General features: G+C 35.4%; 1 protein-coding gene across 7 annotated transcripts in view; it reads right to left on the bottom strand.

The window, feature by feature from the left end:
* ANKS1B (ankyrin repeat and sterile alpha motif domain containing 1B) overlaps positions 1-15861 on the bottom strand; it is a 455171-nt gene that overhangs the window by 195251 nt on the left and 244059 nt on the right. For 6 of the 7 annotated variants that reach the window (XM_026865589.1, XM_026865597.1, XM_026865606.1 and 3 more), the window contains exon 15: positions 4537-4643. In XM_026865589.1, the coding sequence (XP_026721390.1) occupies positions 4537-4643 (107 nt within the window). Of the gene's footprint in view, positions 1-4536; positions 4836-15861 lie in introns of those variants that run through there. The other variant, XM_026865613.1, reaches the window with a different exon arrangement.

Here is a 15861-nt window from a genome sequence, read left to right as displayed (position 1 = left end):
GAAACAAAGAAATAAAGAGGGAGAGGAAGGAAGAAGGAAAAGTAAAATCTGAACTCAAAACTAAATCTAAAACAGGCAGCTAAAGGGAATTGTGAAGGTAGTCCATGCCTTTCATAGTTGTGCAGGTAAGCTCACAGGATTATTAGAAGGGAAAGAAATGCATATGCAACTAAGATACTAGGTGGAAACTCAAGCATCTATATTCAGTTCCTAGATATGTCACAAGCTCTGTGTGACATACAGCATTTAAGATTCATTTCAGCTGCACAAGCATTGGGACTCTAAACCTATCTGAGATGCTCAGTGGTATCCCACTTGGACTCCAGATGCCAATCATGAAGGGCCTGGCTGTCTCTGGTCTTCAGTAATATCTGTCAGCCCTGCCTGGATCTCCTGGATTCATTACAGGTTCTCAATTGGTACTAGATACCTATGTTTAAACAACTTAATTGATCTGTTAAACATTATGTTAGTAGCTATTTTAAGAACTAGTGCCTCTTATCTCAAATGTATAAGCAGTTTTAAATTCCACCCTGCAGTCATGCTATGCCTCAGTTTCCCAACAGTGAAAAAATGAGAATTGAAAAAAACAAACTTAAGCAATACTTAGATCCTCAGGCAATGCAAACCATTTAAGTACTTGAAGGGGTATATGTCTGCAAGCTCACAGCAGCAATGGAAGTCTAGTGTCTAAATGCCAATTCAGGTTATTAACTGTTACTAGTGAAAAATATTTTGGAATGTCAAAAAATAAAATAAAATGCTCCATATTTTTCTGTTAACACCTTTTGATTGCCTGGTACTTGTTTCTCTCATACAGTGTTTTAGAAATCCTTTAAAGAGATATTATCTTCATTAAATTGCAATATTAAGCAAGTGATAAAATTTCAGAATACCTTAAATGATTAGAACAACCTATAAATAGATAGTCATATGCAGTCCTTAATCAGAACTAGTTCCCACTGGGCAGTGATTTGATTGAACTGCTTTTATCTCTGTGAATCCAGAATGGAGTTTTTGATGAAGCTCGAGAGTTGTAAAAAGCTGCATGCAAGGACCTAGTGACCTCACACATTTGTATATTTTCATCTATTTCTCTGCAATTTAATTTTTTTCTCAGCGTACTCAGTTATGTAGGCCTGCAAGTCTGCATAAAGATTTTAGGTTGTCCCAGGGATATCCATGGATCTATGCATCAAAAAGATGTTCACTGATTCATTAGGTTTCCTTATTGTTTATGTCTAGTTTATATACTGCAATTTATGACTGATCTATTTGTTTTCTTGCAATTTAGATTTAGTTTAACTGCAAAATAGCCTTCACATTATGAAACTGCTACGTCATCTGCATCTTCAAATATAGAGTATCTCTGCACAAAGTCAATACAAATTTTTACATCTGAAGGACACTGCAGCCCATTACACAACAAATTATCAAAGTTAATAATGATTCCATATAAATATACACACATATTCAAGTATGATTCTACTCCTACAGGCACACATAAACCAAGTCTTGGGACTGAATCTGCCTTGGGCCTATTAAACATTATGCAAGTGTCATTCATGCATGACACTAATAGTAGGTAGGAATTGCACTTCTCATGTGCGCAAATACACTGTAAGTAGAAATAAAGTAGTTAATGAAAGCACAACTAATTTTTTAATATGTTTCAATATATTTAAAATATATATATATATCTATGAACTAGGGAAAATATTCATACTGCAAAGTTAATAGGAAACAGGTTGTTTCTTACTATAAAGTCCACATACTTCAGGTAACATAAACAAATATTCCTAATTCCAAGCACAGTCTAGTGAATAACTTTCTTAATGCCCAGGGGGGGTCTAAAACCAAGAAGTTAATTTCTACGATCTAATGAATGATTAACCATGAAATCTTTTTATCTAAAAACCATCTTTTTATTAAAATGCTAATTTAATTAATCAAATTTTGTTGTTGAGTAGTATAAATTGGATCTATTCGTTCTTAGATGTATGTTATTCCATGGACATTAATTATAACATTGTGATATTCCCTCTCCTGTTCTGAACATCTAGTAAGACCTGTACTACTAAATTATACTTAATAGGAGTGTGATGGTTGTTGCTTAGGCAACAGAATGAATAAATGCAGGTCACAATGTGCTTCCAGAAAAACAAAAGCAGTAATATGGCACAGAATGAAGAAGAAATATGTCTAACTGATTTTTACTGCATTGAAGTATTAGAGTTATTCCATGTAAAGTAACTAACCTATCTGCAACAATTATTAAGATTTTAAAATATAGATTAATATGTAAATAATTTTAATGAAGGTAAAGCAGTTCTCATATTAAGGAAGACTACAACACATTTAAGTTTGGAGTAATCTGAATTTTTATCTTAGCATAGCAGGTCTTCTCTCATTTTTTTTAGATGGTTTCCAATTTTCTCTTTAGTATTTTGTCTAGAATGGAAAATTTTTTTAAAAACAGTAATTTAAATTTTCTGGAGAGGCATCCCTTACATAATATTGATATATTCAGAAGAATATTATAAAAAGAAATTGGTGTTTTCTGATCATTTTTATTTCCGATAAAATATAGGAACTATTCAGTTTCTGGTAAAAACAAAAATGATGAACAGTGTAAAATCAATCAATTAGGACATATTAAATTACTAAAACTATACATTTTTATTATGAGGCAATTTTCCAGCTTTTTGTTTAACCATTGGATTTAAGAGTAATCTTCCATTCACATACGCATAATACCTCAACTAATATTAAGAGAATTTATGTATTTTACCTGCAATATGTATTTAAAAACAAACCACTTCAGAAAAGACTTAAATTAAAATGACGGGAAAACATTAGCTAATAGGCAATTATGCAGGCATAACTTAATCTGCCTGATACCTGAAAAGTTTGATTTGCATATTGAATAACAGAATCTCAGATATAATTTGTATGTTTACATAAGTATACTAATAAGAGATGCAGGAAATGAAAGTCTTATAAATTCCCCCCGAACATGGCTCAGGCCTCTGCATAGACGGGGGACGACTGGAAAGCCCTCCAAGGCAGTTTCTTTGGCTCCTCTGGTGCTCATCATTTACCTGTGGTAGGTGTACCCCTCTGCATTTATGCCACCTACAGCCTCCTGTGAAAAATTTCCTTCTGTAATCTCTTTAAGACTAAATGATCAGCTATTTATGTAACTAACGCCACAACATATATAAGAATATGTATTACATTTTGGGAAACTGTAGCTTGAAACGCATTTTGGATTTTTTTTTTTCTTTTTACATTGCTGAGCTGACAGCACACCCTTGCAGCTTTGTTTTCAACAATATTTAAAGGAAGATTCTAATGATTTTTACTGATATAAGCAAAAGATCACATGGCAGCCATGTAAAAACAGGAAGAAATCTCTATATTATTATAATGTGGAAATGGCAGTGATCTGTGTCTTAATTTTCTGATCAGTAACCTAAAGGCATATAATAATATTGGCAAAAGAAATAGGAAGAACACAACTTGTGATGATTTTATAGCCGTAACATTCATGCTGTTTCACTTCTGTTTCTTATATGCTAAGTGTAAGTTATGATAAGTTAGTTAGAACTGTTCCAGGATATCTATGATTACTAATTATATTTTAAAAAAGAATTATTAATAATATTTTAAGCTCTGATACTTTATAAGAAATGTAGTCAGGATTTTTGCAAGAGGTTCAAATAATGGGAATACTGAAGCAGGTCAAAAAGTGATTATATAACAACCTTACAAGTAAGCAGCTTGCTTTACTGTCAACATTCATTTCAATGGAAAGTTTGTGCATGGCAAATCTCTCTTACTTTACACTGCATGGTAATACTGTAAATCCTCAAGTACATAAAATTCTATTTCATTTCTATGTTCCTGATAAATGCCTAGAATTAAAACATGAAAATGGAACTATTAAAAGGAATGCATTACTTTTCCACACAGAACATAAGTTTCAACAAGTGAATCCCACAGCCTGATTATCTAAGATGCAAAAACATTTAACTGAGACATCAAGAATCATGTGCATAGAGAGCACACTTCATTAAATAATTTTCTGTTATTAAAATACCTGTCAATGCAAGAATGGCATTGCATGTTATTTAATTATTATTAAAATTATGTTAAGATTTAAATAAAAACAATAATGTGATGTACTGCAGACAGAGGTGTTTACAGCTTTACATACTGTGAAAATCCTGCAATGGATTAAAAGAACTGAGCATCTTTTTCAATCTGAAGATTGATGAAGGGGAGAAATAATCTTAATATTCAGCTTTTCTTTTACCATATTTTTGTCTATAATATTTTGTAATGTGTATACTCTGGAAGTTTATACAATGGCAGTTTATATATTAGTTTAGCTAGACATAGAAAAGTGAAACACTAAATAGATCTTTTAGTGCATTGCAGACTAGCTCTAAGAATTTTATGAGCACATAAGAGACAGACAAAAAAGACAGCTACAGTGTATATATACACAGCTATGCACAGAAGATTTCTTACCATAAATTGCACATTGTCAAATCCATTAGCCAGCAAGTGGTTTTCATACTGAGGTAGCCCAATATTTTCCAACCATTGTCCCATTGTCTGGACAGGGCATCGGGGTCCTGTAGGAGGGTGAAGAGGGAGGCGTTTAAGCAACGAATAACCATCCACTGGATAATAGCGGTAGTCCTGGGCTGAGAGGTGGCATTGCCACATTGTGTTCCTGGGAAAGTTGGTATCAAAGGAGCCCGCCAGCTTGACAGATTAATGTTTTCAGCAAGCAGAAAAGTCAGAAGTAAAACATAGTTTGCAGGGCAGTATATAGCGTAAGATCTGATCCTAGCTCTACATTTCTTAGTTATTAATCTTTACTACAGACCAGTACGTCATACAGTATGAAAAAAAAAAAAAAAAAAAAAAAAAAAAAAATGTCAGCTAAGCTGTTCTCCGTTATATGTGATTGTTGGAATACTCCACAATGAGCAATGCACTGCCAGCAGCAAGAATTCTTTTTATCAAGTACTCCTACACTCATCAGTATGCAGCTCCATGCTTCTTGCTCCCCCTCGCTCTCTCCCCTTCATTACCCAGCCTAGGCTACACCTCGCATTTTCAATAATAGCCATCAGATAAGGCAGATTTTTTTTTTTGTCTGCAAGCTGTAAGCCTGCTGCTGCTGCTTCCTCCTACACACCCATCCAAGCGTCAATCTTGAATGATGAGAGCAGTCAAAACAAATGCAGAAAATAGCAAGATTCAAAAGCAACCTAAAGCACTTAAATCTGAATAGAATCTTCATACCAGTTATGCTTTACATTTCTGTTTGTTGTAGATTTTTACATTTCACAAGACATTAAGAAATGCAATACATAAACCATAGCCTATAACATGGTTTACTATGCCTTCCTCTTTCCCCTTTTAATACAAGATAGGTAGTGGTCTTCATCTCTGCTTTTATAATAGCAAAACCCTTTAATGAATCAATGATGAATACATTTCACAGTTTCTCTTCTATAGTACAGCAAAAGACATAAACGGCACAACAATTTTAGTCAAAGTAATTTGATTATCTGCATGAATTCTTCAACCGTAAAATATTATAAGACACAAGAAAAACTTCATGACAACATATAATAATTCAACATGAAAAGGTCACCATTTCAAATGAATAATTAAAAGAATATTTTTACTAAATAAAATTTTAAATTTATATCCTTTTCTTACAAAAATGTGAATGATAGCAGGCATATAAGATTTGCATGATTTCTAGAGAGGATGCATATTTTATCAACTATAACTGGAAAAGATTTAATAAAGATGCTGGATTTAAAATGAAAGCAAAGTTCTTTTTCTGTACAACAAACCAAATACTTCACAATGTGTTTTCCTTCAATGTTCCATTTTTGAGACAGTTTCTCTCAAGACAGAAATATTTTACACCTTTGGCCTGAGAGAACTATTTACTAAACTTTTGCTTTTCATAACAGGATCAAAGAACTTAGCAAAAAAAGCAGAAAATGGGTATATTCAGGGTACAATTCTAAGAATCCTGTCCAGTAGAACTTAATTTATTAAACACATTAATTACTTTTCTTTGGTTTTCTTGTCCATTGTGAATTTCAAACAATGACCATCTCTAAGGAGGAATTTAATTCCAGGCATAAGGAAATTACAGACATCTATCAAGGGCATCATTTGGGATTGATGATATTATGGCAGAAAATTGTTTCATAGAATTCCAAACCTACAGTATGACCAACACGTTATAATACAAAGTCTCTGCAAGAGACATGTAGAGGCTCCTTGAGCAGTCGCATAACAGACTCTAAACTTAGCTGTATATTTAAAATTAATAATATTATAAGAATTTCAGCTCCAACCTGACTAGTCCTCAGACTAAAACTGGATAACTTTTCATTCTGATATTTCCACTTGGATTTGTGGAACATCTTAGGCAAACTGAAGTCCATAATGATTTTGCAAAATAATTTTAGTTGAGCCATAGAAGATCTTTCATGAGGTTGGAAAATGGTCTGAGAGATCTCTTATGAGGTCTTACATTATTCCAGGTCTTCTTACTGATTTGATACATTGCTACATGAAGTATGAAATGTTTATTAGGTCTCTTGAAAAAGTACTGAAAGCTTATAAAAAAAATGGTAAATATGTAATTGCTGAAGAAACTTAGAAGTTTCCTCACATATTTAATAACAATAGCATGTGAATATATGCAATATAGAACATATTTGGTAAGTGCAGTGTGCACAAATAGCTAAATGTACCTCAAACAGATTAATGGATAATTCTTTTTTTCTAAGAGAAAGTACATATACCAAATTGATAGGAATCTAGGTCTCAAGGAGACACAATTACATATGTTCACACGTGTCTGTAAATGCTCCCTAATTTGCTGAGTTTTTTCTATTTTGAATCAATATCTTTGTACATAGATGGAGCAATCTCTTCAGGGTTGTGCCTAGTCAGTAGCAAGGTTGTAAGGGGGAGGGTAGGCTATGTTAGGTTGAAATATAGTGGCCTTCCCTTGGGTAAGCAAATTTTGAAGGCTGGGCAAGCTCTTCAGAGAAAAAATTGAGAAAACTATCTTAAACAAGATGAGAAATAAATCCTTGATGAATTTTTCTTAGCTGACTGAGAAATCATGAATTTATTTGAAAAGGATTCCTGACTTTGTCTTCCCCTTTCCCCAAATTGATATTGGAAAGACCTGGTGAAACACAATCCCACTCTTTGAAAGAATTATGTATGATTGGCTTCTGTATTTCCCATACATGCATAGAAACAAATGTCTCTGCATCCTATGTCCCCCAATAACAAAAATGTTCTGCCCACAATAAGGCACAGCCAACAATCAATATACCAGTTTCATGGTAAAACTGCTTCTTCCTTACCTTACTATAAACAGCTCGGAAGTTATGCTGCCAGCATTGAGAAGTGCTTGGCTCAATGCCTAGCAACAGTATAGGCAAAATTCAGTTTTTGAGTGGCTCCCCAGACACATTTCCTCATGTAGCTGTTGGTACTGTGTCTAAATATCTCCATGGCCCCAGCACTGGATGATTATAGCACTGCTGGTCTCACTGCGCACTTCCCTCCAACTCTGTCCTCTGCCAGTATAACTACATGTCTGAAGCCATCAACACAACATAAGGTTGCTCAGCAAGGGGAAAGAAAATAAGAAGAAACACAGTCAGTTTGCTGCCTTGTCCTCATCCTTGACTATCGTCTCATTGCTGAAGTATCCTGTCATGTGCAAGACTTTTTTCCCTCCTTCTTCTGCCAAAGGTAGTAGTAGGCAAAGCCAGGAATATGGACATTAGGATCGAGTCTTTATGGGAATTTGCATCTCTTTAGACCTCTTTGTTTCTTTATCAGCCCAGGAGACATTATAGCTGGGCTGCTTGGACAGTTTTTCTGAGCCAGTGCAATCAGAACCTGGAAGCAGGTGCTATTGCTTTGAGACTAGAAGGCTATCTCTTAATTTTACTAGTCTATGATTCAGTGCCAGCCCCACCAGTGTGCTGCTGCAGGCAATGCCTACTTTGCTTATGCCTAAAGCTGGTCCTGATACTGAAAAATGCCATGCAGACAGTATGAGATGGTCTCACCTGCAACATATTTAGACTACTGTGCTTTTCTGATTTCAAAGAGCATAATCATTCTGTGCTACCACAATCAAAAAAAAGATATACCTATTCCTGTATGGGAAAACTGATGTAGAAGTCTCTTACAGGGATAGCAATACTTGGTTCTTTCTTCTCCAAGGCAATAGAAGCAGCACATCGAAGTGATGTCTGCAAGTAAGATGCCATCTGGTATGCTATACGATAATTTCTACAAGACGTCTCGTTCCCAATGAGACTCAGAATATCTTTATTGTGAGGTTTGGAATTGACTGAATCTGTGATATCAGAGAGCACATGATTTCAAACATGTTGTAAGGCAGATTCGCTCTAAATACAAAGGAATTTAAGGTCTCTATTATCTCTCCTGTTAACAATGCGGATTTTTCTATCTTGATTTTTCAAGTGAGGGAAAGAAAGAAATGCAGTAATTATTTGTAGAGGAGGTGCTCCTCCAGTCATTATGAATAGATTATTATAAACCATTTTCTTAGGTCAGGTAGGCCAACACCTGTCAAACACTGCTAAACATTTCTGGTGCTAAGGAATCAAAACCTGGAGAACTGTGGTAGGTACTGACCAAAAGATTTCTGAGTGAAGACTATACCACAATATGAAAGGATGAATCTTTTAAGTTGGCAGACTTTAACAGAGCTGCAGGAGAAAATGATACTAGAGTAAGTACTGTAAACTTTTGGGTTTTTTTTAATTAAAGCTTTCAGCCTTGTCCAACACTAAATGGGATTCAATTTTCTTCTTTGTATATATGATTTTAGCTGGATAAAAAAGTTATCTCTTGATATTGTGACAGAACTTGTGCTACAGCCGAGTTAGTGTGACTGGGTATTCTGGTGAATAAACTAATGTAACAACATGTATTCCTGGAGAAGAGATAAGAATAGCTAGGAACAGGATGGTGTATGAGAAAAATTATGCCTAACATCCAGCAGACCAATATAATTAAAGAAAGTTTATTATGGGACAAGTATAGTAGGTTCCAAGAAGTGTATGCAAGATTTTGCTTTATCTTATGCATTTCAGTTATACTATTAGGCTACTCAAAATGCTTAGATTTTAAATGATCTTTTTCATAAAACTCTGAAAAAACTGGATGCCTTACATAAAATCTGTAACTTCTGTCAGCAGCCTAACTCTTTGGATGATGATGCCACTTTGGATGATCATCTTCGATAATGCTGAATATTTTCCTGAAAGTACTTTTAGAGATATTTTTCATGGCATATAAAGAAACAAAACAAAATCAATAGAAACAGCTTGAATTTAAATAACACTAACTAGTATCTATAATCTAAAGGTTACATTCCATTGCTTATGTGTGGCTCAGAACACACAAAAATAATTCTCAGATCACAGCTAATGAAGGCTAATGGAACAACCCTCATTGACTAGGAAAATCATCCTCACAGTTCCTTTCTGATTTTTATACCAATAGTTATTGTAACTTAACATTACCACTAAGTACAACTACTATATCTATAATAATTATAAATATAAAGTCGACAAAGACAATTCATTTTACTTGACAGATGATTTGTCAACAGTGAACTGTACTTGTGAATCCCACTGGCCTTTCTGCAACTTTGTGTTTCTGACTGCTGATGTATTATTTACCCAGGAACAGCTCCGTTGAAGTACTCCAACCCATCAAGAAACATATATTTATTACAGACACTTCAAAGTTAGGATACTTTTCACGTTTGGTTGATTGCTTTGGCAACTTTGATTTAGCCTCCTTCAGAACCCATCCTGTTCAGTGAATGAGGGACAGATCTTACTGGAAAATTAAAACATCTGTTTTCTAGGGCATGGCCACTGGACTAGGACTCAGGGCACCTTGTTCTATTCAAGACTGTTATTACTATGATGCTGCGCAGTATAAATACAGTATATGGTAACACACATGAACATACAGCAAGATTACTTGAGATACAGTTAGACATTCTAGATGCTGATTTTGTATTTTAATCAAATAAATTTGAGGAATATTTTCTTTCTAAAGACAACAGGAAAATCAAACTATATTGTATAGCATTGTAATAGCCACAACTTCAGACAGATTTATATCCTTGGCTTACATAACAGAAATACATGGTGCAACCTACTGAATTGCAAGAATTATTTAAGGACAGGTGGATGTTTCATTGTGAGACCACAGGACCAACTGCATTGGATCACACCACAGCCTCATCTAGTTTCATCCATTCACCAGGTTCACTCACAGTGGCTACTATTCTATGTCTACAGAAGAGCATAAGTGTAAGATGGACATACTGTGATTCTTTCCTAGCATTTTCCCAGTTTCCAGAAATTTGCAGCTCAGTACCATCCTGGAAGAGGAATAGTGTCTTTATGCCTAATAGTCCTTCATGGATTTTTCTGCCAGTTTGGTGGCTGATGAAATATGCTGGGAGAAAGAAGGTTGCAGGAAGAGCTGGATTCAACTTCCACCCTCCCTCTGTAACTCTGTTCCATGGGAAATGGAGGAAGTGGAGGGAATGTCTCTATGCACTTTGGATGCCACCATAAGGATAATAGGTTACCGTAACCTCGTATTGCATTTCGGAAGATATACTTAAGATGCACTTAGAATTCAGCTGCATTTTTTCACCTCTTCATGAGCACTTAAGGAGCTTCTACTGCTGGAGGCACTGTTGAGCCAGGTGATATGAATTTAAATCTCAGTGGATCCCCACTATACTATGAAATTACTCTATCTAGTGTAAGCTCTTCAAAGAGCTTTCAGTTGTCTGTCATTTTTTCAGGAATTGTATTCACATCCAAGGGGTAAACGTGTACATCCTTATTCTGGCTTCAATGAAAGCTAAAAACCTTTTCTGAAAAAAGGAGTTAGTTTCTTAGAGCAATTTCTGTGCTTGCCTCAGGAACTTTTACAGGATAATAGTAACACTACACTCACCACCTATGAGTAATCATTTTCACTGTTTTCGTCTAGCAAGAAAAAAAAACCTTGAAAATTTACATGACACCATGACCAATCGAAATTTTGTATTTAATTCAGTAAAGATTTTATAAAGTTAAAACCAAGTATACTAAGTTTATATATATATATGTATGTATATATATATAAATATATACTACATAGTCTTGCTAAAAATACTATGCAAGCCCAATCTTTTATGCTAGAATTTCTGTCACAACAACAACAACAAAAAAAAATACACAATTTCAAATTTGAGCAAATCTTTGCACAGCCCTGCACTAAGCAACACTGGACTAGCAAACATGCAGAAATGGGTAACAGAGAAATATTTGAAGAAACTGCTCAAAAAAGGTTTGAAAGAACGGTGACTGCACAGAAATATCTCAACAAGTTAAACAGAGCTGTTAAATAGTAACCATATTTTTATAGATTTAGTAACTGCTGCAAGGTCCTGTTGTGGAGAGCTGTGGAAATGAGACACCTGTACTGACCCTACAGTAGATTGTCATATCTTTGAAATCCTTAACCTTGAAAGTATACATGATGGAAGATTAAAGATTTCTCCTGGGGTTATTCTACAAACCAGATTCAACCTGAGACAGTGTGGCACTTTGTCTTCAGTTTTATTTTGCCTAGTTGGACTCAGAGGCTCCCTTGCTCCCATGCACCAGATTTTAGAGTGAACTCCTCCTTTGAACATCTGATCAGATGAATTCCCTACTCTTCTTCCCGTTCTGTCTGGCTTTATTTTATAATTCCTTTTCTACACTCCCTATTTATTTCACATCTACTTATTGTCCTTGTAAATTATGATCATTTGCTCTTTTGTCATCCTTCACCTGCAGCTACCACAATCTCTTGTTTTGTTTCACATCTGCCTTTTACTTATCTTTTTCTCCCTTTTGCCCTTTCAGGCCTTTTAAAATAGGTAAAAAATGTTCATTTTAAAATTAAATTACTTATCTGAGATTAAATTACCCCCTGAGATTTGTCTAGAGTTAAGAATAGGTTGGATTTAGGTATTTCAGGTAATCCTAACTTCAACATTTTTATAGGTTAGATACAGGGATATATCTACTACATGCATTAGCTCTTCAATGTTAACCAGCAGCTAATTGTAAAGATGATACTCTAACTCTGTCCTGGAAAAAGTATGTTTAAATGGGAGCAGAGGTAACTTGAAGATCTTTGCTAAAAAGTAACACTGAACTACCCCTCGCCTATTTCTTTCCTAGAACATTCAAAATCTCAGAAATGAATAACATATAAATCAGACACAATTTACCACATTTCACTGATATGTTTAAACAAAATCATAATAATGATTAAAACCCAGAGGTGTCAGGGCTCTGAGGGCACCAATGGGCCTTGCTGCCCATACCCAGCATCCCGCCAGGCCTTCCTCACTGTGCCCACAGCCCAGGACACCATTTCAGCTCAGTTAGGGGCTGTCAGTCCCTGATCCAGAAAGGCTACAGCAGCGCCAGTCTCTGGCCCTGCCTCTGGTCCTAACTACTTGATGGGTGCTGGACTGACACTGTAGGTAGCTCATCACCTGGATGGACCCTTCATATACACATAGTGGCTTTTTTCCAGCCTCATCTTCAGCCCTGCCTCCTGCACAGATTAGGTACCCATGTTACATCATCTTTTGCTCCTGGCTGGGATCCCTCAATGGACACTGGACCTGAGTCATCTCTCAGGGGTCTCTCTAGAGTGGCCAATGGAGCATGTTACCACCACCTGGCTCTGAGCACTGGGTGTAGACTCCATGGGACTGTGCACCATGAGGGCACAGCTCACTGCCATTAGGGAACAACCAGCACTCTCTGTTCCCTGACAAAGTCAGATTCTCAGTAGGAACTTGCTTTATTACATAAAAACTATAACCACCTTCTGTAATATTTATTCCCTGCTAACACAGGCTCTGCAACACCAAAAGAAAACTGCGGCATCTTTCAATGAATAATAAAGACGTTACTTGAGGGGGTGGCATGCTGGCACAGCTCTGGCAACTCACTGGACGGTTTGCATATGGATGAGGTTATATAAACCCCGTTCATCCTGTCTGTGAGCTCCCTCATGCCAACTGCTTGACTATCATTCTCCCGCCTCTGGAGTAGGAACTCTGAACTGGCTTCCCGTACCCACGGACGGAGCCTAGGATCCTATCTGAGGAATCTATGTTGATGCATACAGACGGTGCAAACACCTCTCATGGCATTGTACTTAGTCCCACATGGCTTTTTGCTTTAGAAATTGGAATGACAGACTTACAATTTTCCAGACAAGTTTAATAAACTGTACTCCAGGTATCACTCCTTCCACTGTTTCTTTGACAAGTTTAATGGATCTAGCAAAAGCTCAAGTGGTCCTACAGGTACAAGTTAGCTGAAAATGTCATCATCGGATGGGTTTTGCTAATGTTTTGTAATGTGTTAATGATTATTTCCTATACTACAAACAAGATCAAAACTAGGGCTGGTTTAATAAACAAACCCAACACCTACAGTTATTCTCGTAAATTCTGGTCTACAGCTGTTGAGATACGTTCCTTACTATTCGCTCTTTTAAAACTTTAATGAACATGGATTTTTGCTTGCATAAATTTGAGAAGAACGGATGGTCTCTATATAATTCCATATTCATATGCAAATAGGGGGATCTGCGTACTGACAAGACAATTTATTATTGGGAATTATGTTCTATAAAATATTTCAAATCACCTATCAGAAAACAGAAGTAGCAATAAGTAACTGAGATGGTCCATCACATGCCATAAATAGAAAATCAGTGAAATTGCAGAGTTCATAAAAAATGTTTATCTGAATTCATGCATGAAGTCATAAATAATAAATATGCTTTAGAAATAGATACCACAATTCACAACTTTACACTAAATACTATTATTATCATTTAATGAAAATTCATATTAACAATCAATAATTTAACTTCAGTTGTCTCAAATTTGTAATAATTCCATAAATGAAAATAAAGAGCTAAAGGCAGCAGTGGATAAAAGCAGAAACACAGTTTTGGGAACTTCCTTATATCATGGGTTATGAAGTAGGGGTGGTAAGTAGTAAATAGCAAATAATTTTTGAAGGATTTGAAGGCATTCAAAGATCTTCCTTAATATAAGGCAATGAAACAAGAAAATACTGATTCTCATGTTATGGTCATTAACTCAGGTTAACAGTCTGGGTTAGAAAGCAACTGAATACACTTTAGTTATATATTATAAATTAATTCATTTTCTGTAGGTGGAACTAAAACTAGAAACAATTCTGTGTGCTGTAAATTCTATAATAAGCCAATGATTTTTAACCAGCATATGACGTTCTTGCAATTACTAGAAATGTGAGCTTCCAAGGATTCATAACTATTTAAATATAAAGACTACTAGATTAACAAGGAAACATGAGTGAATCAACTGAACTTTCAAAAAAACATTATTAATTCCGTTTCAGTAGACTCAAATCTCTATATAATATCTGGAAGATAAACTTCTTCATAAGTCTCACTGGCCACAACATCTCTAACATATTTGTAAGAGTAATACCCATATAATCTCATACAAAAGGCCACCAAAGATATTGAACAAAGTTTTAGAGATTTGCCCTTAGTAATCACTTTATGGTCTTCATAGTCTGTTTTAGAAGTGAGCAATATTCTGTTCTCTTTAAAGTATTTCCTGGCGACAGGTTGTGAAAGCCTCATTTTTCATCAGATACTTTTAAATCCACTAAGGTGCTAATTCCAACATTTTTAACCTGGTATTGAACTTGATTCTACTTTAAGGAATAAATGCTGTTCAATTTAGTGACATCTACTGAATTAAGTATTAACAGACATGGGTATAAAAAAATTACAAGGTTCCAAGGTTCAGGTTAAACTGCAAAGAAAAGCTAAACCTAAGCAAGTGAATTCTAAAACTCTCAAGTAGTCTGATCATTCTTTTCATGTCATTTAGCATGGCTTGAAATAAATATTTCTTAACCTCTGGAATTACAGTAGGATAATTATGAGAGCATTATAGACATTAGGGCACCATTAGCTTGTAGCTTTTTAGGCACACCAGCAAACACTCTGGCATTAAATTTGTGAAACCCAGCCAAACTGTCCTTGTGGAGATGACAGATTATTAGCACACCCACTGGACTGTTGTGGTTCAGTGGAGAAATAGGCAAGACCTCAGTCCTACAGGAAATAACTTTGAAAAATATTTTAATCCATTTTTTCCAAGTTCTGATGTCTGCAATTTACCTTTGCTGATCCTTTTATCTCCTATCTAGATGGGCATAACTCAGCAATATTGAATTCCATGGTGCAAAAAGCTACAGTATGTACAGCTCAGTGACTTCACGGATAGGTCCGACAGAGGAGAGAATTGACCAGGAAGAGTAGATTACAGCATTAACATTATCATTCTCAGAAATGTCTTCAAATCCACTTAAGAGTTAGGGACTCATTTACTACCAATAGAATCCAGGAGGTAATCTAAGTAATATTATTCTTAAGCAACTTTCATAACCAATTAATTTGAGTTCTGATGGGCTTTGTTTCTGTCAGTGCAATTTTGTAAGGCTAGGCCATAGGCAAGTATAACCAAACTTTTAAAGTGAGAATAACTTTTATTCACTTAATTTTATTCTCTGTAGAGTAATATATACAGTTCTTAGCATTGCCCCCAAACATGATTAAACATCATATCACTTCACTCTCCATTTTACTACT

Source organism: Athene cunicularia (assembly GCF_003259725.1).
Source record: "Athene cunicularia isolate RWA chromosome 1 unlocalized genomic scaffold, athCun1 chr1_part2, whole genome shotgun sequence".
Lineage (NCBI taxonomy): Eukaryota > Metazoa > Chordata > Aves > Strigiformes > Strigidae > Athene > Athene cunicularia.
This window is presented reverse-complemented; position numbering and strand designations above follow the sequence as displayed.